Source organism: Halichoerus grypus, chromosome 4 (assembly GCF_964656455.1).
Source record: "Halichoerus grypus chromosome 4, mHalGry1.hap1.1, whole genome shotgun sequence".
Taxonomy (NCBI): domain Eukaryota; kingdom Metazoa; phylum Chordata; class Mammalia; order Carnivora; family Phocidae; genus Halichoerus; species Halichoerus grypus.
In genome coordinates, this window is record NC_135715.1 from 155,457,351 (window position 1) to 155,483,046 (window position 25,696).

Genomic DNA, 25,696 nt, shown 5'->3' on the forward strand with positions numbered 1-25,696 from the left:
AGGTCACTTAAAATTTTGTTTTCTATATTTCAGTAATCCTTCCTACCCTTGAAAATTTAAGCTACCAGAAGAAATAGAGAAAGAAACTAAACATTTTCAAATATCATAATAAAAAACATACTTTAAACTCCACCATGACACATTTCTTCTTGAAGACGGCCACCCCCTTTCTCTTTCTCATGGGCAGACAGCTGAGAAACTGTTTAGTAAGCCAAGTGTCAGTCTTTACACCTTCATTGATTTCATATTCAAGGTTGTAAAATAACGGTACTAACAAGAAATTGCTCAGTCTAAGAATATTAAAAAATTAGCAGAGTTCGACTGTGATAAATGAAAGGAATCTAATTCAGATTTTCAGGAGATTCTCATTTTGAGTTTCTAAAAAGCAATTGTTCACTGCAGGTGACAAGTATTAAACTGAATTTCCTTTGTGGGTATGAACAGTCAAGAAACTGAAGTATCTAGCTTCATATTGATCAATAAAGTTGGAGAGGGCCATGATTGCAATGAACTATTTTCTTTGTTCAAGAAGTAATTTCATGTTAGATCCTATCCAAAATATGTTTCAATACCAAACTAAAATTTATCTCACTGACAATAAAATGAAGTTTTGTTCTCTTATACACTTACTGTTAAGTAAGGTCTTAATTCCTTTATTTATTACAGTAGCCAAGTGTAAAATAAGGTATTTTATCTAAATAAGAGTAACACAATCACAGCAAGGTATTTTTAAAAACCTTGTTACTTGACAAATTGTAACTATGTATATATCAAAATGTGCATTTGTAACTTTTGGAATGCTAGTTTACAGAGGGTAAGAGTCCTGTCTTTTAGGGGTATTAACTATTCTTCTCATACCTCCAATCACAAATACATTTTGCAAATGATCATCAGAGATAAATGTTTCCTCCTTTTAGAATTACATTATAATCCTGTCTCCCTGTAAACAATTTCCTGGCAGGCTGAATTTGGTCACATCTATTCCATTTCTCACCCTCAAATTTACTTCTAGTACAATGATTAGTCAAGCTCACATTAGCCAGAGCCGTCAAGCTCACACCATTCTGTAACAACAGTGAGAGCCACCAATTACTATTGAATTTTCATGCATCAGTTAGTATTACTCCTAATTAGTATTTCTTTTACATACCTTTTTGCTAAAATCTCTGATTTCTCTGAATTTTCAATAGACAGGATGTAAAGGTTAATAAACCAGGTCAGTGAGTATTGGTACATGGGCTCGATGTTAGCTAGATCAGCAATGGAGAAGAACAGGATGGTGGAATGGATGGCAATAGGCCGATAGCCCATGCGGGTGTTATCTATCTTCTTCTCTGTTTCTTCTGCTACTTCCTGCTTTTGAGAAATCTCATTAGCCAAAGCCTTGGAGGAAGATAATATCTTAATAGCGGTTTCATCTTCTAATATATTGCCTTCCGAAGATGAAAGAACTTCTAAAATCTTGTCTTCTATTTCTTTTAACTGCCTGGAATAAAACATAATTTTCTCAGAAGAAAAAGAAATCATTTAAATTCACTTCACACACACACTCTTGTCTAGGAAACAAAGAGCTTGTAACCTAAAGAAACGCATCACTTTGTGACAAAACACCCGTAACGGTGATGTTGTATAATTAATTTCTTATCTTACAAAATGTCAAAAAGACGGGACTTTCTGCTCCACTTCTCTTTCCGACGATCATTTACGTGGTAACTAGAGGGAGAGGTGTAAGCCGATCTGCTCTGCCATCAAGTATCTTGGCCCTGAGTGAACTGAAAGTATCACTCCATTTATTTTCTAACATTTTTCATGACTTCTAGTGCTTTACCCTTTGTACCTATGCTAGAGATATTACGAGCAGAAAGCGGGATGTGGTGTGTTCATTCAGACGGGGCTCTGGTGAAAAGACAGAACATCAGTTACATCGTCAATACTAAAACTTTTGTGCTAAGACTTTGTTGAGTAGTTGAATATTCATTGCCATGACTTGTGATAGACCTTCCAGTTCTTCCAGTGCCTGAGAACTTGTTTGTAAAAATATACTCTTACGCAGTTTTCCAAATTAACATAGAGGCATTGTAATGCCTTCTATTTTCCTCTTACATCTCCCTATTCAATGCACCTGCTAAACCTAACGGAATAGATCTTTAAAATGTACTTTAATCCATTCTAAGTGATCTTGAAACAAGAACAATTCTGTGGGTTTTTTGTTTTTGTTTTTTTTTAGAAAGAGAGCGCATGTGAGTGGGGGATGGGGCAGTGGGGGGCGGGTAGGAGAAGAGAGAATCTTAAGCAGACTCCGCGCTAGGCATGGAGCCTGAGATCATTACCTGAGCCAAAATCAAGAGTCCAACACTTAACCAAGTGAGCCACCCAGGCACCCCAACAATTCTGTGTTTTATAATGTTTGAAACCTTTTGTTTTCAGCTCCTTGTAGTATCAAGGCTTGTTTTTCTTCTTCAAGGTCTGGCCTCTCTCGGGCCACCACAATTCCCAACAGCTGATCTTGCATTCCCTCAGAAGTGATCATGAAGTTTAATAATGTTACCTATAAATGAAACATACAAGAATTGCACCATTATTTCTATTGAGAAAGCCTCCACTTTTATAAGTTCTGACCTTAAAATAAACTCTATTTACTATAGTAGTATATGTGAAAAGTGGAAATTTGTAGAGATTATGATTAAAGATATAATAATATTTCAAAGGGTTTTGTTTGGTGATCAATTTATTCCTATTTCAAACTGATCCAATTTCTGACAACTGTTTAATCCCCAAATCAATTAGAATCATACTGCCTGGATGAGCTAATTTACATGTTACGGATCCAGGTGGTATCAAAAAGTAAAGGAAATCTTATCAAGTGAGATAGGAGGAAAAAGAACACTGTTATTACTTGTTATGAGCACGTATATTTACAATGTGACAATCATATTACATGCTATATAATGTATGATATATAATGTATATAATATTACAATATGGCCTATTATATAATCATTTTACAGTATGAACAGCCACTATTGTGACTTAGGGAATGTACATTTTAATGGTGTCCATCAAGGTGAAATCTATCAACACTTACTTTATCCCAGTATATAATGGCTCTTACAGGTTCTGTTTCCTACATCTTAAAATTCCTCCTCCCCTGTTCTTTCCCATAAGTGGGACAGTAATCATGCTGAGGTCTCTTTTTCACATAGCAAATAAATAATTCATTCTCTTTCTCCCACAATCCCTCCCAGCTACAGAATGATCTCTCTTTGTGCCTTCACAACTATACTTATTGAAAATGTTATTTATATATGCTTTCTGTCTCTACCTCATTCCATTCTTCAGTGCTCTACAATCTACTCTCATCCCAGCCTCCATACACCCATCAATACACACAGCAATAAACTAGAGAAACTCTCTGGTTCTGGTCATCAATGAACCCATAGGTCAATAAACACTTACTTGACCTTGGCTTAATTTGAGTCTCCCTACCCCCACCCTGGCCTTTTTAATCATCTATTTTGCAATCTGCCTGCTCTCTGCCCTGTGTCTTGAGTTCAGGTCCATACTTATGTCTTGAGCATCACCTCCCATACCGCCTTTCCACATGCCTTTCATTTCTGCTACGCTAAACTTCTGGTGGAATCCCATGCACACCGGCTGTGAAATGTCTGCATGTGCTTCAGCTCTGGCTGCTAAGTGGGAGACTCTATGTTTCCCCACCTTTCCTAGTAAGAGAATTTGAGAATATTCCCTCTGCAAGAACAGAGTAATTCCATTCCTGTAAGAAAATGTCCTATGACAGAGATCAGAAGGTGTAAGAAAGTTTCTGGCAGTGCCCCTAGGAAGCTGACCCCTCCTCTGCCCAAACCCAGCAACTTCTCCATGGTGGTTTCCTCTTGCTTAAGTCCCCCCCCCCCCCACCCTCATTTGACCTGTGGTAGGCCTTGGATAGCACTAGGGATAGATTACATGAGCATAATCATACATTTAGATGGGAGAATAAGAAATTCCTGACATCGAGCAATTAAAAAAACTCATTAAATGCTATTTTCTAATTCTCTATTGCTTTGTCATATATTCATGGGAAAAAAGAAAGCTTTCAAGAGATTTTCCTTCTTGACATGAGAAACCAAGTGCACAAGTTATATTTGCTTTAATCCCCAAACCATAGTCATAATATTGAGGGAAATGTATGTTTTATAACTTTTACCTCATTGTATTCAGACCCAAGGAGGTATTCATTCATATGTCATTAACGCTGCATCTTTTGAGATCAAGATTTTTGTAAGTCTAGGTATTTGCTCACAAAGGACAATAAACATTTAAACAAATAACAAAGAAACATTTCAAATTATACAACATATAATTTCATAATTTTATTTTCATTTAGATTCAAAAGGATTATAGCAGCATGATATCATCCCTTGGGTACTTTTGAAAGCAAAGGTACATAAAAGACCCTAAAAATAGGATTTAGAGGAAGTATTTTAATTTGTAAATGAAAGCAAGTAACTGCCTCACTATGTTTTCTAATCCCTGTTTAATCAATCCCAGCAATTAAAAATAATGAAGCAATAAGACACCCTAGGGATCTCAAGGATTTCAATACTGAATCATAGATCAGTTTCTTCCCCACAGCAGTTTATGACTCCTATAACTAGTTACTGGTGAACTAAGAACTGTCAGTTATTTGTGAAATTTACATAGATCTTAATGAAAAGTAAAAATGGTTTTCCAGGTCATCTGTTAAAAAAAATTTAACACAGCTTTGGGATTTTAACATTTTCTTTTATGTTCCATTCTTTCTCATTTATATTTAAAAGTTAAATAATAATGTTAATCGTTAACACTCATATAACACTATGTGCTGGCCCTTATTCTAAGCCTTTACATAGATTAATTTATTTAGTCTTTGTACCACTCTATGAGATGGATATTTATAATTCCTGTTTTCTAGACTAGAGAGTGGAGGCAGAGAGATTAAATAATTTGGCTAATGTCACACAATTGGCAAATGATAAAGTTAGGATTTGAACCAAGGTAGTCTGGCTACAGAATCCATGTTCTTAATTACTACTAGATACTACCTCTCCTAATAGACAATACACAATTGTTAGGTGTTTAGATAACATTTATTTTAATTAGATAAAAAAAGTGGCCAAGAATTTCCATATTTTAACATTGTGTTTTTAAAACTAACCTCAAGGGTTACCCCACTTTCCCCCAGTCTTCTTGGCTTCTCCGAATGTCCAGTCTAAAGTATGTCCCCAATTTTGAGCTCCTGTGTTTTCCTAGTCATAAAAATAGTCACTTAACATACACATTATTTACAATGTAAACCTCTTGCGAGCAGTGACCATGTTTATTCATCTTGGAGGGAATGAATTATGTCATCTTTGTGCATCCTCTACCTCTTCAGAGAGATGCCTACATTAATTTAAATATTTCCAATAAAGGACAGTTTTTGAACTCTCTGGCTAAATCTTGTCTCCATATGCAACTTTCAAAATCTGAATCAACATTTCTTAATGCCCTCTCCTGCTAGCTTCTGTAAATGAAAGTTGTCCCTCTTTCCCTTGCTCATTCCATAAACATTGATCAAGTGCCAACCTTATCGAGTGCTAAGATTTGGGAATAAAAAATGGAATGATCTCCAGGAGCTCAGTCGCAGATTAATGTCTCAAGTAATTTTAGACATTGACTAAAACGTTAAACTTTGTTCTTGAAAGGAATTTCTAGTATTTTCAAAGAACCATTGATGAAAATCAGTTCTTTTAAGTGATTATATAAAGTCAGATAGCAGCAACCTTATTCTGAGAAAGAAGAATGGATTTTTGTTAATTCCAATGCCAAGAATTATATCATTTATTACAAAGGAGGTACATATATGTCATCTATTCTTAACAATGAAATTCTAAGAACAATATCAATTATAGAAATTAGATTCTCAAAGTCTTTTTTTCACTGCACAATGAAGGCTCCTTTATTACTTACATGCACACACAAAATAAACATTTGGAAATAATTATAGCAATTTCGGGAAATGCCAAAAAAGGACAAAATATATTTTTCTTAGGAAGACCTGTTCTTCTTATGCCTTAGGAGGAAAATATAGTCACTAATTATAAAATTCAATAAAGAAATATTCACTTTAGATACTGGCCTTTACTGATGTTTCAGGAAGATAATGAGGATTTCTTAGCTTGGTAGTAATATAGAAGCGGAAATCTGGTGCGTATTCAATGGTAGAGTCCCCAAGTCGGATACATGTACTCCCACCCTGCTTAAAGGTCTGTTTTAGTAGAAGAGGTTCCAGAATAGGATCTAGTTCTTCTCCAACATTTTCTAGCAACACTGGAGTAAAATCAGAAAAAGATGCCATGTTATTTTAAATACTGACTGTAAACATTCAACCCTCCAAATTCTTTCAGCTCCTAGATTGCTATTATTCCTGGTTACCTATAAAATTATTTTTGTCCTCTGAGTATAAGGAAATGGTGTCATAAAAAATAATTGTATGCCTGCGGGATGGGTTGAAATGGTGGGTCTATCTGGTCCTTTTGCGTCATCCTTCCATACATCTTGGCTATAGTCCTACTCGGGGCTCCCCACCTGGTCTGCCATCCACCGTATGTCCAAGTATGATGGCAGGGAGGTATATCCGTCTGAGACACCAGAGAAGAAGCATTTCAAGTTGTAGTTATTTAAACGGTTATTATATTTTTAATTATAAAGTAACTCATGCTTATTGTAGAACATGTGGAAGTGTAGGAAAGAATAAAAGTGTTAAATAAGGAGGCCGTTAGACCGAGTTGGCTCTAATGCTATGGTGATCTAAGGAAGCAAACCAAAATCTAAGCTTATGAAGGTCTCAAGGTGACAAGGTCAAATCAAAATCAAAATCCTAAGGATAACCAAATACAAACAGCCAATGAAATTTTAAGCTATTGCCAATCAAATAATTTCTTTTCTTTGCTCCCTACTTGCTCTCTCTCCCCAGCTCTGGACAGTGGAGCACCCGAACCACTTCCAGTTTGGCAATGCCCAATTCCAACTAATTTTTCCTCAAATAAACTCTTAGAATGTTTAGTATGGCTCAGCTTATCTTTTAAATGTTTTACATAATTGACTCATACTCATATATAGCTTGATAGAAAAATGACACAAAACTATGTTTGATAATTAGTTGAATAAATTTTTCGCTTTGGCATTTTTATTAATCTTTTTCTATACACAATTGAGACTAAACAATAGATCTAATTTTGCGTCCTAATTATTTTGCTTGATATTATACCATAAATATTCCAATTAAAACTAATAAACATGCTTTTAATTACTGCAGAATAGTCTCATATTAATTTTATCTCATTTTTAAAGTCAATTCTCTATTGTTAGATATTTGGATTGTTTTCTGCTCTCAAAATTACAAACAGCACTGTGTACAAAAACTTTGTGCTTAAGAATTTTTTTTTTTAAAGATTTATTTATTTGCCGGAGAGAGACAGTGAGAGAGGGGACACAAGCAGGGGGAGCGGGAGAGGGAGAAGCAGGCTTCCCGCCGAGCAGGGAGCCTGGCGTGGGACTCCATCTCAGGACCCTGGGACCATGACCTGAGCCAAAGGCAGACACTTAATGACTGAGCCACCCAGGTGCCCCTTAAGAATATTTTCTTATGACAGCATTCTAGAAGGGGAATCCGTGGATGAAAGATCAGTGACATTGTTAAGGTTCATGATACATTTGCCAAATTAGTCTTATATTTTGGTGTTTGGGGTGCTATTGCAGCCAACCTTGAATAATGGTGTTTTGCACAAGTCCTTTGAGGTCCTGGATGTGCAATCTTGATGGGAAAGGGCATCCGGATGACAGGTATTTGAACCTCTATTGCCATTAAAGTATAGACGTACTCTGCTCCTTCCCAGAGGTTACACCTGGCTAAATGAATTCCTAAAATTGTCTTGTCAATTTCCTTCACTGCCAACATCTTAATTAACCAAAGCAGGCATGTCAGATGATTTTAAAATTCATTTTCATTTTCTGCTCGAATAAAATGATTATTTTTCATACTTAAATAATATGAATGCATTATAATGGATTAAATACATTAATCTATTATTTAGGTTGCTTCCATTTTTCTATTGTTAATAATGCTACAGTGAACATCTTTTTGAATAAACCCTTGTGTTCATCTCTGATTACTTAATCAAGCTGGAGTCCTAGAAGTGCAATTAATTTAAAGGCTATTTATATTGCCAAATTACTTTCCTGAATGGCGGTAGAAATTTCGGAGTTGCAGTGAGCACTCTTTTTTCCCCTTTTAAATCTGTTTTTATATAATATTGTACTTATAAATGCCAGGCACCATGCTGGCATTTTATTTTCTCATCCTCAAATGTTTTAAAGAACATGGAATATTGTTACCCCAGTTTTACATTTGGGGAAACTGGGGCCAGACAACAGAGCTAAAATTTCAGTTAAATCAGCTAGTAAATGACAAAGCAGACACTTGAACTGAGCAGGGTGGCTTCTTCCACAGCTCCCTTAACAACCATGTGAGACGGCCGGCATTAAATACTGTATTCATGACTTTTACAACTTAAAAGGTAAAAAATAGTTAAAATTTGTATTCAAGGCTTGATGTTTTAGATGTTCTTTGTCTAATTACATTTTTCCCTCTGGACATTGTCTATTAGTATACTGGCCCATTCTCCTATTCTGTATGTTATTTACAATTTGGTACAACTCCAAGTGATAAAAAACCCACAATGATCGTGACATGAAAAAGAAGGACTTTATATTCCATGTAAAGGGAGCCTGAGGTAATCAGTCCAGGTTTGGAAGGACAGTGTGTCTGAACTGTCAGAGATCCAAGTTGGGGCCATCTTGCTCCTTCACTCTTCTTATTATATGGCTTTGATCTTTTTTGGCCAAAATGGCCTTTCAAGGGCATCCACATTCCAACCATCACAAAGAAAGAAAAAATAGAAAAGGAGAAAACATCCTTTAAGAAGATTTCCTGAGAATCACAAATGGCACTTCCACTGACATCTTGATGGCCAGACCACAGTCACATGATCATATACAATCACAATGGAAGTTAGAAAATTTCTTTCTTAACAATGAATGCAATGTTGCCCACGGAAACACAGGGGAACCAATAGGTCCGGGAACAAATATCACTCATTGTCATAAAGTGCTAGTTTTAAAACTTTATTTGTATCTTTTAACATTGTTATAGCAAATAGCTCCCCTGTTGCCCATTTCCTGCTTGTTTTCAAATTTGCTTACACTTCTTTTTACATTTTTTCTTACTTGTAGAAATTTTCAAACCTTGGTCAGGGGTGCTCAGATGGCTCAGTTGGTGGAGCACCAGACTGGCTCAGGTCATGATCTCAAGGTTGTGAGATCGAGCCCTGTATCAGACTCTGTGCTCAGCACCAAGTAGGCTTGGGATTTGGGATTCTTTCCCTCTTCCTCTGCCTCCCTGCCACACTGTGCACTCATGTTATCTCTTTAAAATAAATAATAAAATCTTTTAAAAATTTTTTCAAGCTTTGTTCAAAAGCAAAAAGAACAGTATACTGAAACTGATATACAAATCATCCAGCTTTGACCCTTGTTAATTTAGTCAATCTTCTTTCATTTCTTCCTCCTCTCACCCTGGATTATTTACAAATAAATCCTAGATATCATAAATCTTCACCTTCATATATTTGACTAAGTACCTCTGAAAGGTAAAGACTCTTTTTTTAAAAATTGCCACAGCTGGGGTGCCTGGGTGGTTCAGTTGGTTAAGCATCCAACTCTGATTTCCACTCAGGTCATGATCTCAGGGTTGTGAGATCGAGCCCCATGTGGGGCTCCCTGTTCAGTGGGGAGTCTGCTTGAGATTCTCTCTCTCCCTCTCCCTCTGCCCCTATCTCTCCCCATCTCTCTTTCTATCTCTAAAATAAATCTTTAAAAAAATTGCCACAGCTTAAAAAATTATCAATAATTCAAAATTTTATCAAATATATGGCAAGGAATAGGTTTCCACATTGTCTTAAAATATTTTAATTTTTAAAAATTTTTTATTTATTTTTCAATAGGCTCCACACCCAACATGGAGCTTGAACTCACAACCCTGAGATCAAGAGTCAATGCTCTACCAACTGAGCCAGCCAGGTGTCCATCTTAAAATATTTTGATTATAGTTTGATTGCTTAAATTGGTATACAAATAAATTCCATAAATTATAATTGCTTGATAATCTCCTAAATTTAATGTTTCTTGGCTTAGCTTATAAATTTTTAGAGTCAAATCTATTAATCTTTTTCTTTATCAATTGTGTATTCTCTTACAAAGTTCTTTCTCAAAGACAAGTTAGTTATTCCCCTATGTTCTTTTAGCATTTATGTCCTCTATTTTTTTCTTTCATATTTAATTCTTTAATTCATCTAGAACATATTTTGGTGTGAGGTGAGACTCTGACTTAATACATTTTTCCACAAAACCACTTCTTCAACAGCATTTGCTGAATAACCTATAATTTTTCCATTGGTTCATAACACTTACTTTATAATGCATTAAAGGCTTACATGTATTAGAGTTTATTCCAGAACTTATTCCAGTTAATTGCAAACTCACTCTTCTTCTGAATTTTTATTGGCTCTTTCATTTTTTTCTTCTAGGTTAAGTTTAGCATTATTTCTAAAACATGTATTTCTGAAAGAGTTGACATGTTTACAACATTTAGTTTTCTTATCAGACCAAATGAGATGTCCTACTCAAATCTTCATGTTTTTCTGTGAAGTTTTGTCATTCTTTTACTATGCATTGTTAAGGTCATGCTAAGTTTTTGTTTTATTTTGTTTTGCTTCGTATTCACTGGTTGACTAGAATCACTACACACTCAACTTTTTCTCAGTTGTTATTTTAAAATATTCTTTTTGGAATATAACTACTCCATTAAATTCTTTTATCCTAATGATTTTTAACTAATTTTCTTTGATTTTCTAGATGAGATATATTATCTACAAATAAAATATTATTTCCTCTTTCCAAATGTTATTGCACTCTCATTGTTTCTTATTTTATTGCACTGAAAAAAGCTTTCCTAATAATGTTAAGCAACAACAGTGATACTAGATACTGATTTCTCATTTTTATTTTTACATGATATTTTTAAAATCAATTAATTTGTTAGAATAAGATACGAACTGGAAATTCTGTTTATGAAATGTTATAACCTTAAAATTTTGCTTGATTGCCTCAACTTTTATTAACAGCAATTTTTTGAATAAAATCTCATCTTTAAATTATTTTTCCCTAAAAATATACAATTTCAGCCCCTACACCAATTTGTTTCCTATTTTGAAATGGAATTGAGAGTGTCTATATTAATATATATGAGTCTTTTCAAAGCTAAAATACATATTATAAAACTTAAATATTATAGACTTGATTCTTTTCCCCAAAAGTGAGAATGTATTCCTCACTAACAGAGTCAAGTATTATGCCTGTTTTCTGTAGCATCTGATTTCAAAGAAATCTGTTGTCAGAATTGAATATTTACTATATTATAAGCCTCGGCGAAAAATCAAAAGTATTTTAAACTTAAGAAACAGGAAAAAGAACAAAAATCTATAGGTACACGAATTATCACAGAATGTTATTCTTAATTTAACTACTTTAGTTTGACCCCTTTAACTTTTAAGTAGATAAAAAATATGTTTCAGGTTAAAATACAGGAGCAAAAATTAATAAGACAGGCTTTTCTTCATATTTCTGTCATCACAGTTAATAATATACTGGTTTATGTAAAAACCCTTGCTCATTTCCAAATGTCAGCTCATCACAGTACTTGCAAAGCTAGTGGGAAACCAAGATTGGAGACCAAACACATGCTGCTAATATCTTTTGAGGAAGGCAGAGCATCTCACTAAAAACAGTTATCGTTACTAAAAGAAATATAGAGGAAACCCAAGTATTCCTTTCATAGATAATTTTCACTTAGGACAGCAACTGATATCAGGTTTTTTTAAAATTATGAATTATCTATATTATTCTATGTTAGACTTCAAATTAATAAAAAAAAATCTTCTGTGTATTATGTTCAACAATGTAGCATATTGCATCCAGACGAGATTCAACCATTTCAAACCACCTCCTGGGTACACTCAAAGAGCTTGGAGGTGAGAAGCAAACAGTTACGTACATAATAATAAGGGCAACAGTAGAAATTTGTAAGAACTTCATTATTGGCATTTCATTGGAGAGGTCGAGATGTCATGGGAAGAGAGGTTTTTGAGCTGTATCTTAAAGGATGAGCTTAAAAGAATTGACCAAGTAGATGGAAGAAAACAGAAAGCCAAGAGATGTGAAATGATACCAGGTCATACGTACTCCCAGTTCCTGTGTACCCCATATCCCATGTTCTAACCCTCATCACACGTGTAATCTTGGTCTCCCTCTTTAAACCAATAAGCTCCAAAACAGCAGAGACCAAGTCTGTCTTGTTCATGCTATGTTCTCAGTGGCATGTTGTAGTTGAAAAACAAATATTTGAATAAACAAGCAAATGAGTAAATGAGGGAAAAATTAAACCAGAAGTTGTTTTGCATGTTGGGTGCAAGGGGGAAAAGAAAACAAAGTGCTAGGAGATAAAGGGAAGGAAGGCTCAGGTACGACAGATGTTGCTCTTAAGGCAAAGATTATTTTTCAGAGAGTTAATGAAAAGTTATTCAGAGATTTTCTATACAAGTTGATGTCTTTTTTAAATTTTGTCTTATTTTTCCAGCTTTAGTGGGGTATAAACAAATTATCAGCAATATTTATATGATTAATATTCTATGCACACCTTATTCACTGATGTAGCTAATATAAATGTATCTTTATTTTCTAGAACATGGCTTTTAAACTTTTTTTGCAAGCAGTAGGATACTTTTTTTTTCCAAAGAGGATATTATCTTAAAACTTAATATAAACAAAGAAAAGGGAGGCTTGCTCTGGCTGAAGCAGAGGCAGGTGGATGAAGGAAGAGAAAAGCTCTGCCTTCTCTACTCAGGCTGCCAGCAAGGGATGACGCATCAAAAGCCACTGTTCTTGAATAGACCAATATCTAACATAACTTTTAAATGGAAGTCTTTAACTGCTTATGTTTTAAAACTGTAACAGTAACCAATTCTTTTACTTGAAGTTCCAATATAAAAATAGTTATAAAAATCTGCCATCTGTTATTCTTTCTATAATAGATTTAAAATTTTCACTTTTCTCTGATGACTAATGTTAGAAGATATTGTAAATAATTACTATCCATTTTTAAAGTAGTTCATTCCCCCAAAGTAGGTTAAAGCTACTGTGAGTGGCCCAGTAGGCACTGGACAAAGGCAGAAGACTTGGGGACTAGTTTCGGCACTTCCCATAACTGGGGATACAATCTTGGTTAAGCCACGTAACTAACATTCTCTAGCACCTCACTTACTTTGTTGATAAAATGAAGTGGTTGGAATTACTATTGGATTTCATATTTTTATGGGCACAACTCCAAGTAAGAAATACATTTTAAATTTTGACCAAGCATATACATACATATACAGATAAAACTTCAAAAATTTCATGAACTAATGCTTACCTTGACTCCATGCTATGCTGCCTAATATATTCTATTCCTTTCTCCTGCGTTTCATTGAAAAATGCTGGTCATGACCCACTAAAAGTCGATTTTCTCTCCCACAGTTTGGAAACCACTAGATTCTATCTCCATGGCCCTTTCTTCTCTAAAATGATGGAACACTAACATCAAGATCCATGACTGAGATTGTAGAATCTCAGAATGTCAGGCATGTGGTAGATGCTAAATGATCGGGGTTATTTTTGTTTGTTTTTTGTTTGTTTTTGTTTTTTTTTTACCGTATCAAGGAAATTTGACTAAGTGAAATCAGGGAATTTTAATTAAAGTATTTAAGGTGCCAATTCTTTCAAGAAATATTCCCTATTTCTCTTAATTCTCATAAACATCTGTGTTTTTTTTATTACGCTAATATAATTAAATATAACACTAATATAATTAAAAGAGAATATGTGTACACCACATAGTAAATCTCCAACTAAGAAACAACATACATCGAATTTATCAGACACTACCATAAGTAGCCAAAGCACAGTAACTCATTTCCTCTTCACACTATCTGGTCAAAGTACAGATGGGGAAACTGAGTCTCAGATCACTGAACTAAGCAATGAGTAACAGAGGCAGGTACTCTAATTCCAGAGCTAGTGCACCTACCCATAACAGCATAGTGGTTCTAACAAGAGTTAGTGACATATGTCCACTTTCTATGTATATTACAGTTAAGTTATACTATTATACCATGCATATTGTCTATACATACTATACTATACATATTGTCTGATGCTATTAAACAAGCAAGATATTTGATAGTAGAGATGTTTGCCCTTTCTCCTGACACCTTTATCACTATACTCTAATACCAGTTGGATGAACGAAATACCATTTGCTTGTGTGTCTGTGTGTCCATTTACACAAACAGATTTTGTAGGTAGACTTAGTTTTTTCATTTCATGTGCACCCTAACCAAACCTAAAATTTATATATTTTAAAGATTAGCTCATTATTAATATGCAAAAATAAAATGTCCATAAGACTACCCGATACATTTGTTGTAGTTCTTCCAAGCAGTACTAGCTCTCATAGCAACTGAGATTTGCTAAACTCATAGTAGGGATAAATATGTGGTGCTTTCATAATGTTTACATTTATTTATTTGGTCAAGTAAATAGTCAAAATTTGATAGGTAACATAGATTTAAAATGTGACAACCCCGATTTACTCAAATCATAAATATTTTGTTTTGACAAATGTGACACGTGCATGGGGCTTTACTGAAAAATCCTTGTCATGTTTCTAATCTCTCCACTGTGGCAGATAATAGTCAGCCGTGCAAAATGTGCATTCACTTCTCTGCCACTTTTGTAGGACAATCGAAGGAAGAATAAATACATAATAGGACTAATGTTGTGTTAAAATACTTCTGGCATATCAAGTGGCCTTTTTCATTGCAGAAGTGGAGTTATAACAAGCACTAAAGAATGGCAAAGCACAGACAACAATGAAAACAGTTACATTAGAGGATGCATCACAAATGAATCTTGGGACAAAAAACCTGACCCGCGAGAACAATAATCTCTCAAGTTCCTGATTATCAATAAGTAATGAAAGACATAACAAAGTCATTGTTTATTGAAGATGAGTGTGACACAAATATCTTTTTAAAAAAGAAAAAACCTACATCCTTTTGGGTTAACTGTGCCCTCCCCAGGCAGTTCTGTAACGTATATTTATTATTCACATACTTACCAGGGGTACCAAACTGGATGCAATTTTCCAGAGTCCTGACATAGTCAGGATCATTTAATTTAATCAGATGAAGACTGTTGGTTTTTTCCATGTTCTTGATCCATTTATTAGCCTGGCCTTGAGGATCTATCATCAGAGGCCACCTTCTTGCATTCCTGGAAGGGGGAAGAAAGACAATGCTGGCCAAGTCATGATTTGTCTCTAGGCTACTTAATCATGCACACATCTCTTTCTTATAGTTTATGCTTTACAGTAATATTTTACTTTTTAACTTATTGTCAGAAACTATGATCTTATAGCAGAGACATTTAGATTGAGCAGGCTATTAAAATGACAACTCTAAAAAAAAAATCACCTGGCAAACACGTTTTTTACTTCTTTTGGAAAATTACAATTCTCTAAAGGTTAAATTACATTTTTGAAAAAGAAATTGCTGCTCTTGCTAGTTAATTCAATTAATTAACCATCAAGAATACTGCAAATCAGGAAACTCCAGTTCTTCACTAGGCCCTGCCCTTCATTAATTACTCCTATGACCCTGAACAAGTCATCTCCGTTTCTTGGCTTCGATCTGCTATTATTTGTACAAGAGGGAAAGAGAAAGGATTGAGACATCGTCTCTCTCTTTTTGAAATCTAGACCATTAAAGATATAATGGTTTAAAAAAAAAAAGGGTAAAAAGCCTGATTTTAATCATCTTACCTTCTTGGACCCTAAATTGTTAACACAACTGTTGATCCAGGATTTGTTTCAAACACTTGTATATGTCATATTTGTAGTTCATTACATATTTGTGAGCTTCCTACAGACAGAAATATATTCTCTGAAAATCAGTTTTTGCACTCTGGTGAGCTCATACTTCCTGCTATATTGTCACCTCCCTCTTTTATAAGAACAAGAGCAGTAAACCATGAGGCAGCCAGCTTATCTTCCAGGGTGCTGTGGGGTCACACAGAGTTAGCCAAGATCTGCCATCACCAAATGGTATCCAACCATCTAGCTCTCTGCATTGTGTGAAATGGAATCAGCATTAAGATTACTGTTTTTTTCTCTTGGAAGTTTCAGTAAACACAAGCCATAATTTTGGCCACGTTCCTACAGATACTGTCATAGTCTTCAAAAGTGAGCACAGAAAAAGTACACAGATTGTTAGAAGAGCAAAAGGAGAAAATAAAAGGTGACTGGGGCAAAAATAAAACAAAACAATGTGGGGCTAGAAAGGGTAATTGATTTGATTTCATCTCATCATAATACGAATTTAGAATTTTATTGAATAATCTGTCCCAAATGGAAGTAATCATGCTAAAGCATTTAAGTTAGAACCTAGCATAAAACACGTAGCTTATATTATAAAGAAGATAGTCTAGTCCTCCAATATTAGCATTGTATGATGTAACAGTCAGCTTGAAATTGAATGACTCCCTCTCCTTTCTGTTGTTTCCACAATTTTTAACCATGATACTCATGTTCACGCTGTTCCTTTGTCCAAAATGCACTTCTTCTTCATTCTTTCATGTTCAAGTCCTACTCATGTTTCAAGGTCAGTTCAAATGGTATGCAATACACAAAGTACCACAGACTGTCTTAACAGAAATTTATTTTCCCACAGTTCTAAAGGCTGGAAGTCCAAGATCAAGGTGCTGGCAGGTTTGGTTTCTTTAGAGGCCTTTGTTTTTGGCCTGCAGACAACATAGCTCTCTTGCTGTATCCTCATGTGGGCCTTTCCTCTGTGCGTGCATTCCTGGTATCTCTGAATATAAGGACACCAGTCCTATTGAATTAGAGCTCCACCCTTATGACCTCACTTATCCTTAATTACCTCCTTAAACGCCCTCTCTCCAGATAGTCACACTGGGGGTAATATAGTCAACATGTGAATGGGGAGGGTGGACAATTCAGTCCACACCATAATGTTAATTATATTTAGTAAGAAATGAGACCAAAAGAGTAGTGTAATATCTTAAATGTAATCAACTAATAAAAAAAGAACCATATCCATAAGAAACTAAAGGGAGTGAGAAGGAAAATTAGAAAGAAGTAAAACTTACAAATATGTAAGTTTCATTCTGTCACATTTTAGAAATATTTTTAAGTTGGGAGGATTATGTGTGTTAGCATTTATGCTTCCCTAAAGAAACTGAATGACTCACTCTTCCTTCTGTTGCTTCCATAATTTTTAACCACAATACCCATGTTGACACTGTTCCTTTGTCCCAAATGCACGTCTCATCCTTTCGTGTTCAAGTCCTACTAACATTTCAGGGTCAGCTCAAATGTTATGCAATACACAAACCCATCATTTTCTCTCACAACCTCTTTAGCAGTTCATCCGTATTACATTTATGGCACTCTGAATAAATGATCATATTCTGTTACGGTAATTTTACAATTTGTTAATGGTATCACTCATCTAAATTGGATATTCTTTGAGGGAAAGGTCCACTGTGATTCTTCTTTATCCTTTTTCCCTAGATCTAATAAAGTGTGATAACCTACTGGAAGGTAAACAACAAAAAGCATCTGGCAAACATCATACAGGTTAACAGATTCTTAGAACAGGCATTTTCTGAGCGGTCATCCCTGCATGGGGAATACCAGTCCAAAGAACACCATCTCAAATTTGGAGGAAAGGATTCTGGTGCTGACTAACCTGGGCTAAGTCTGCCACAGCCTTTCTCTTCGACTGATTATAATGATATTATCCATTATAATGGATAAAATGCAAAATTTTACTTACAGATTCTAAAAACTAAATAATAAAAAGTGAATGGGAAGAAAGTTAAAACTTGAGGAATGACCAATGAGGGGGTAGTACGTTTCTTGTGTGTTTGTCATCGTTGTTGTTTTTTCCTTTTTATCTTCTGGCTCTGGTTGAAAGACAGGCCTAATGGGGGACCTGGGCAAGAGGCCCAGGTAGCAAAAATTCAAGCTAGAAGACAGAAAATGATAATGTGTGAGCTGGAGTGGGTGGGGCAGCCACGGAACTGTAATCCCACACAGAAGCAGGGGTAGTGCAGGCACTACACTGAGAGAAAACCAACCACTGTGGGTAACAGAGCTGGGCAGAGGGGCCTGTGCATGGTGGGTAACCATAATCTTAGTCTGCTCAGGTGGTTCCAACAAGTGACCGGAGCCTGGGTAGCTGAAATAACAGACATTTTTCACAGTTCTGGAGGCTGGGAAGCCCAGGAATCAAGGTCCCAGTCCAGTGATCTGGTTTGCAGATGGCAGTCTTCTCGCCACCTCCTCACATGGCAAACAGCAGAGTGATCATCCCTCTGTGTCTCTTAAGGGCACTACCCCCGTTCAAGACTCCACCCTCATGTCCCAATAACCTTCCAAGGCTGCAACTCCAAATGCCATCACAATGGTGACTTAGGCTCAACATATCAATTTGGTGGACACAAAGATTTAGTCCAAAGCAGGAGGAACCCCAGTATTTTCCTTTTTCCCTCTTGCCACTTTGCCCCAAGTATGGACACGTGTCATACAAAAGTTTGGGAAGCTGAAACTCTGAGGGAATGCCATCATTTTGGACAGAAAAATACAGAAAAGGGGTCCCTGGGATATGGAAAGTAAGGGAGAAATTCTGGAGGAGTCAGACCCAAAGAAAGGATTCCCTAATTCAGACACAAGTTCTGAGCTCACCACCAAGCTCTACATGTGTAAAACACATCCAAAGAAGCATACCAAAGGCTTTGGGCTATGATATAAACCCGAGTCCCAGACAAACCCCTGATTTAATGCATGCTGAGAAGTGTATCTAGACAGCATAGCAAAGGTTTTTAGTTATGACCTGACACTGGAAACATCATCCACAGAAGGAAAGCAACTGAACCTAACCAAGTTGATTGACTACTGAAACAAAAATTAGTCTTATCCAGAAGATTTTAATAGGAACCAGAATTTCATTCAAAAGGTCCAGGGTGCATCAGAAAGGGTGAATACCCACCATTTGCATCAACATGGATGGAACTGGAGGGGATTGTGCTAAGTGAAATAAGTCAAGCAGAGAAAGACAATTATCAAATGGTTTCACTCGTATGTGAAACATAAGGAATAGAGCGGAGGACCACAGGGGAAGAGAGGGAAAACTGAATGGGAAGAAATCAGAGAGGGAGACAAACCATGAGAGACTCTGGACTCCGGGAAACAAACTGAGGGTTACAGAAAGGTGGGGGGTGGGGGGAATGGGGTAACCGGGTGATGGGTATTAAGGAGGGCATGTACTGTGATGGGCACTGGGTTTTATACGCAACTAATGAATGGTTGAACACTACATCAAAAACTAATGATGTACTATATGTTAGCTAACTGAATATATAAAAAAAAAAGTTCCAGGGTGTAATCCAAAATTACCTGACATACAAAGAGCCAGAATAGGACTAATTCTCAAAGAAAAAGCAAGATGCTGGAATTACCAGGAAAAAAAAAAAAAACTTTAAAGCAGTTATTATAAGCATCCTCCACAAGGTAAAGGTGAACATTAAAAAAATAAATAAATAAATGATCGGGGCACCTGAGTGGCTCAGTTGGTTAAGCATCGGACTCTTGATTTCTGCTCAGGTCATGATCTCATGGGCCATGAGACTGAGCCTTGTGGCAGGCTCCGTGCTAAGTGGGGAGTCTGCTTATTATTTCTCCCTCTCTCTCTGCCTCTCCCCTGGGTTGAGCTCTCTCTCTAAATGAATAAAATCTTTAAAAATAGATAAATGGAAAGAGGTGTTTGTAGCAGAGAAACAGAAAAAATAAAAAGAACTAAAAAGAAATTTTAGAGCTGAAAAATTTCTGAAATAATAATTCCAGTATAAGGATTTGATTGTAGAAAGGAGATGACAGAGGAAAGTTAGTGATCTAAAAGACAGATGCATAGAAATAATCTAATTTGAACACTTAAAGAGAAAAAAAAAAAAGATAAAACAAACAGAGCCTCCAAGACCTGTGAGAAAATATTAAGAGATTTATTCATGTGATGGGGGTCCCAGGAGAGGAGAAAGAGATTAATACAGAAAACATATTTGAAAAAAAATAATGACTGAAACTTTTTCAAATTCAGTGAAACACATAAATTTACAGTTTCACAAAGCTGAGCAATCCTCAATAAAGGAGAAACTAAGAAACAAAAACAAAAATAAAACACAAAAATGCACACACCCCCAGATACACTAAAACTGCTAAAAACCAAAGATTTGAAAGACTATTTTTGAAAGCAGCCAGAGAAAAGTGATATATTACATATAGATGACAATTATTCAAATGACTGCAGATTTCACCTCAGAAATCATAGAGCCAGAACACAGTAGAACATTCTTAGTAGAATGAAAAGAACTGTCAACACAGAACTCTATATCTAAATAAATATCTAAAAATATCCCTCAAGAATAAAGGTAAAATAAAGACATTCTCGGATCAAGGAAACTAAGAAAATTCTTTGCCAGCAGATTTACTCTAAACAAATTCTAAAGTTCTTCACTCTGAAGGGAAATGATACCACAATAAATTTTAGAAAGAAAAAAAGAGCAATGAATTGGTAAATATCATTAGACTGTTTTTCTCCTCTTAATTTCTTTAAAATATGAGACAATAAACATTAAGTTGGGGGGAGCTTTAAAGTATACAGATGTAATACATAGGACTACTGTAACATAATCAGGGGAGGGTAAAGGAGACCTACATGGTTGCAAGCCTTCTAGATTTTAATTGAAGTGGTAAAATATTATCTCTAAGTAGATAGAAAAAATTGTACTAAAAAATAATGCAAAGGGTTATAGTGAAAATGGAATACTAAAAATTGTGGATTATTCAAATAATCCAATAGAATGAGAAACAGAGCAACAAAAATTAGAGGTAAAAACAGAAAAGGAAAATAATAAAATGGTAGATCTAAATACAATTATACCAACCACATTAAGTATAAAGTTGTCTAAACATACTAATTAATGGAGAGAGATTATCAGTTTGGAAAAATATAACCTCTAACGGTATGCTGTCTATAAGATACAGATACCTTGAACATAGTAATATATTTATATTAAACAAAATCATGGTGAAAGATACACCATGCAAACACTAATAAAAAAAAAGCTGAATTGTATATAGACTTAAGAAGAAATATTATCAGGGATAAAGAGAGACATTACATAATAATAAAAGAGTCAATTTACCATGAAGACATAATAATCCTACGTGCCTATGCATCTAACAACAGAGCTCCAAAACACATGAGGCCAAAACTAATAGAACTGAAGGGACAATAAGTAGGCAGCAAATTAGCAAGGATATGGAAGATGTGAACAACACTATCACACAACTCAACTTAATTGACATTTAAAGAACCCACTACAGAATAATAGCAAAATACATATTTTTTCCAGTATATAAGGAACATTCACAAAGACAGACCATATTTATACCATAAAACAAACTTTAACACATTTTTTTAAAGATTTTATTTTTTTATTTGACAGAGAGAGACACAGCGAGAGAGGGAACACAAGCAGGGGGAGTGGGAGAAGGAGAAGCAGGCTTCCCACGGAGCAGGGAGCCTGACGCAGGGCTCGATCCCAGGACCCTGGGATCATGACCTGAGCCGAAGGCAGTCGCTTAACAGCTGAGCCACCCAGGCACCCCAAAACTTAACACATTTAAAAGAACTGGAATCATACAATGTATATTCTCTGAACATAATGAAGTTACAAATTAAAAAATAACAGAAGATACCTTAAAATGTATCAAATATTTGGAAATTAATGTATTTTTAAAAGACCTATAAAGAGGAAGTCTCTGAGAAATAAGAATGTATTTTAAACGAAATGAAAATACAACATATCAAAATTTGTGCTATGCAGCTAAAGCAGTGCTTAGTGGGAAATGTACAGCAGTAAATGCATAGATTAGAAAAGAAGAAAAATCTAAAATTGGTAACTTAAGCATTCACCTCAAGAAACCAGAGAAAGAAGAGTAGTTTAGGCCAAAAACAAGCATAAGGAAAGAACAAATATTAAAGCAGAAGTCAATAAAATGGAAAACCAAAAAGATGGAGAAAAACAATGAAATGAAAGCCTTATTCTTAGATAGGATCTGGAAAAATTATCAAACTCTAGCTAGACTGATCAAGATAAGCAAAGAAAATGCTAATTACTGATATCAGGAATGATAAAGAAGATTATCATTATAGATCCTGCAGAGATTAAAAGGATGGCAAGGGAATACTACAAACAACTCTATGCCCACAAATTTGACAATTTAGTTGAAATGGACCAATTTCTTGAAAGATAGAAACTACCAAAACTCACTTAATAATAGATAACTTAAATTTTCTTTAACTATTAAGATAACTTCAACTCTTTTAAATTTGGAATCATAGATAACATCTCCCAACAAAGAAAGTTCCAGGCACAAATAGTTTCTTTGGTTATTTCTGCAAAACATTTAAGGAAGAGATAATACTACATAATCTCTTCCAGAAAATAGAATGGGAGAGAACACTTTCCAATTTGTTTTATGAGGACAGCATTACCTTGATAATGAAACTGTATAGACATTAAAAAAAAAAAAGAAAGCACATACCAATATCCCTCATAAACAGAAAAATCTTCAACAAAGTACCAGCAAATTGAATCAGAAATATATAAAAAGGAGAATACTTGAAGACCAGGTAGGGTTTATCCTGGAAAAGCAAGGCTAGTCAAACACTTAAAAAATCAATCAGTACAGTTCACCATATTAACAAACTAAACTTAAAAAATATATCTCAGTAGACACAAAACAAGCACTTGACAAAATTTAACATGTATTAAAGATAAAAACCCTCAGCAAACTAGGAACAGAGGGAATTTCCTTTACCTGATAAAAGGGATGTACAAAAAATCCTACAGCTGATACAGTATGTCTTAGTGAAAGGCTAATTCATTTCCCCTAAGATTAGGAAAAGGCAACAATGTGCAATTTCATCTCCCCTATTCAACATTATATTAGCTAGTGTAAATTATATTTGTATAACAAGTATTCTTACACTAGCCAATAAAAAAAGTCCTTGACAGTACCATAAGCCAAGAAAAAAAAATTAAGAGGCATAATATTAGAAATTAAGAAATGAAAGTGCCTCTATTTGCAGAGTTTGTCTCTGTACAATATCCTAATGAATCTATATAAAAGATCCTAGAACTAATAAATGAATTTATCAAGGTCACAAGGTCATGGTCAATATTCAAAAATCAGTTGCTTTTCAAATACCAGCAATGGACAACTGAATAAACTTTTTTAAAGTACCATTTACAATAGCACACAAAAATTAAGAAGTATTGGATATAAATCTAACAATGAAATACTGATGAAAGAAATCAAAGGATATCTAAAAAAAACAGAAACATGATAAAAAGTGTCTGCACAACAAAAGAAACAATCAACAAAACTAAAAGAAAGCCTATGGAATGGGAGAAGATATTGCAAATGACAACAGATAAAGGGTTAGGATCCAAAATCTATAAAGAACTTATTAAACTCAACACCCAAAAAACAAATAATCCAGTTCAGAAATGGGCAGAAGACATGAATAGACATTTTCCGAAGAAGATATCCAGATGGCTAACAGTCACATGAAAAGATGCCCAACATCACTCATCAAATCAAAATCATGATGAGATACCACCTCACACATGTCAGAATGGCTAAAATTAACACAAGAAACAAGAGATGTTGGCGAGAATACAGAGAAAGGGGAACCCTCTTACACTGTTGGTGGGAAAGCAAACTGGTGCAGCCACTGTGGAAAACAGTATGGGGTTTCCTCAAAAAGGTAAAAATAGAACCACCTTATAATCCAGCAATTGCACTATTAGGTATTTACCCAAAGGATACAAAGATACAGATTCAAAGGGGTACCTGCATCCTGATGTTTATAGCAGCATTATCAACTATAGCTAAATTATGGAAAGGGCCCAAATGTCCATAGACTGATGAATGGATAAAGAGGTGGTGCATATATATATATACAATGGAATACTACTCAGCCGTCAAAAACAATGAAATCTTGCCATTTGCAATGATGTGGATGGGGCTAGAATATATTATGCTAAGTGAAATAAAGCAGAGAAAGACAATATCATATGAGGAATTTAAGAAACAAAACAGATGAACATATGGGAAGGGAGGAAAAAAGAGAGAGAAGGAAACAAACCATAAGAAACTCTTTTTTTTTTTTTTAAAGATTTTATTTATTTATTTGACAGAGAGAGACAGCGAGAGAGGGAACACAAGCAGGGGGAGTGGGCAAGGGAGAAGCGGGCTTCCCGCTGAGCAGGGAGCCCAGTGCAGGGCTCGATCTCAGGACCCTGAGATCATGACCTGAGCCGAAGGCAGACGCTTAATGACTGAGCCACCCAGGCACCCCACCATAAGAAACTCTCAATGATAGAGAACAAACTGAGGGTTGCTGGAAGGGAGGTTGGTGGGGGATGGGCTTGGGTGATGGGTATTAGGAGGGCATTTGTTATGATGAGCACTGGGTGTTATATGTAAGTGATGAGTCACTAAACTCTACTCCTGAAACCAGTATTACACTATATGTTAACTAGAATTTAAATAAAAATTAAAAAAAAAAAAATGAAAAAATTTTAAAACAGGGTTATATTGTTTCTTTAGAAGACTTATTGTCAATTTTTCTCAAATTGATGTATAGATTCAATGCAGTTCCAATCAAAATTCCAGCAAGGATCTTTTGTAGATATTTAAAAACTGATTCCAAAATTTATAATGAGGGGTAAAAAATAGACACCACAATTTTGAAAAAAAAAAGCAAAGTTGGAAGACATATAATCTAACTTCAAGACCTAATATAAAGCTATACTAATCAAGGCAATGCAGTTTTTGCACCAAGACAGAAAAGTAGATCAATAGAACAGAATAGACAATCCAGAAATAGACCTACATATATGTGGATAACGGACTTTCAACAAAGATGTAGAAACAATTCAATGGAAAAAGTAATGTGTTTTTTTGTTTGTTTGTTTTGTTCTTAAGATTTTATTTCTTTATTTGACAGAGAGAGAGAGAGAGCATGAGCAGGGGGAGCAGCAGAGGGAGAGGGAGAAGTAGGCTCCCCGCCAAGTGGGGGGAGCCTGATGTGGGGCTCGATCCCAGGACCTGAGCCGAAGGCAGCCGCTTAACCAACTGAGCCACCCAGGTGCCCCGGAAAAAGTAATGTTTTAAAAAATGTTGTGCTGGAACAATTATGTGTGTGTGTGTGTGTGTGTGTGTGTGTGTGTGTATTTACACAGTACTATCTCTCTATATATTTATATATTTACTATTTATATATATATATTTACACAAGTACTATCT

General features: G+C 35.2%; 1 protein-coding gene across 1 annotated transcript in view; it reads right to left on the minus strand.

Moving 5' to 3' along the window:
- Positions 1-25,696, minus strand: part of DNAH7 (dynein axonemal heavy chain 7) — a 261,052-nt gene that overhangs the window by 56,447 nt on the left and 178,909 nt on the right. The window contains exons 48-51 of the mRNA XM_078071131.1: positions 15,356-15,510; positions 6,161-6,351; positions 2,415-2,548; positions 1,151-1,486 (exon numbers count right to left, since the gene is read on the minus strand). Of these exons, the coding sequence (XP_077927257.1) occupies positions 1,151-1,486; positions 2,415-2,548; positions 6,161-6,351; positions 15,356-15,510 (816 nt within the window). The remainder of the gene's footprint in view (positions 1-1,150; positions 1,487-2,414; positions 2,549-6,160; positions 6,352-15,355; positions 15,511-25,696) is intronic.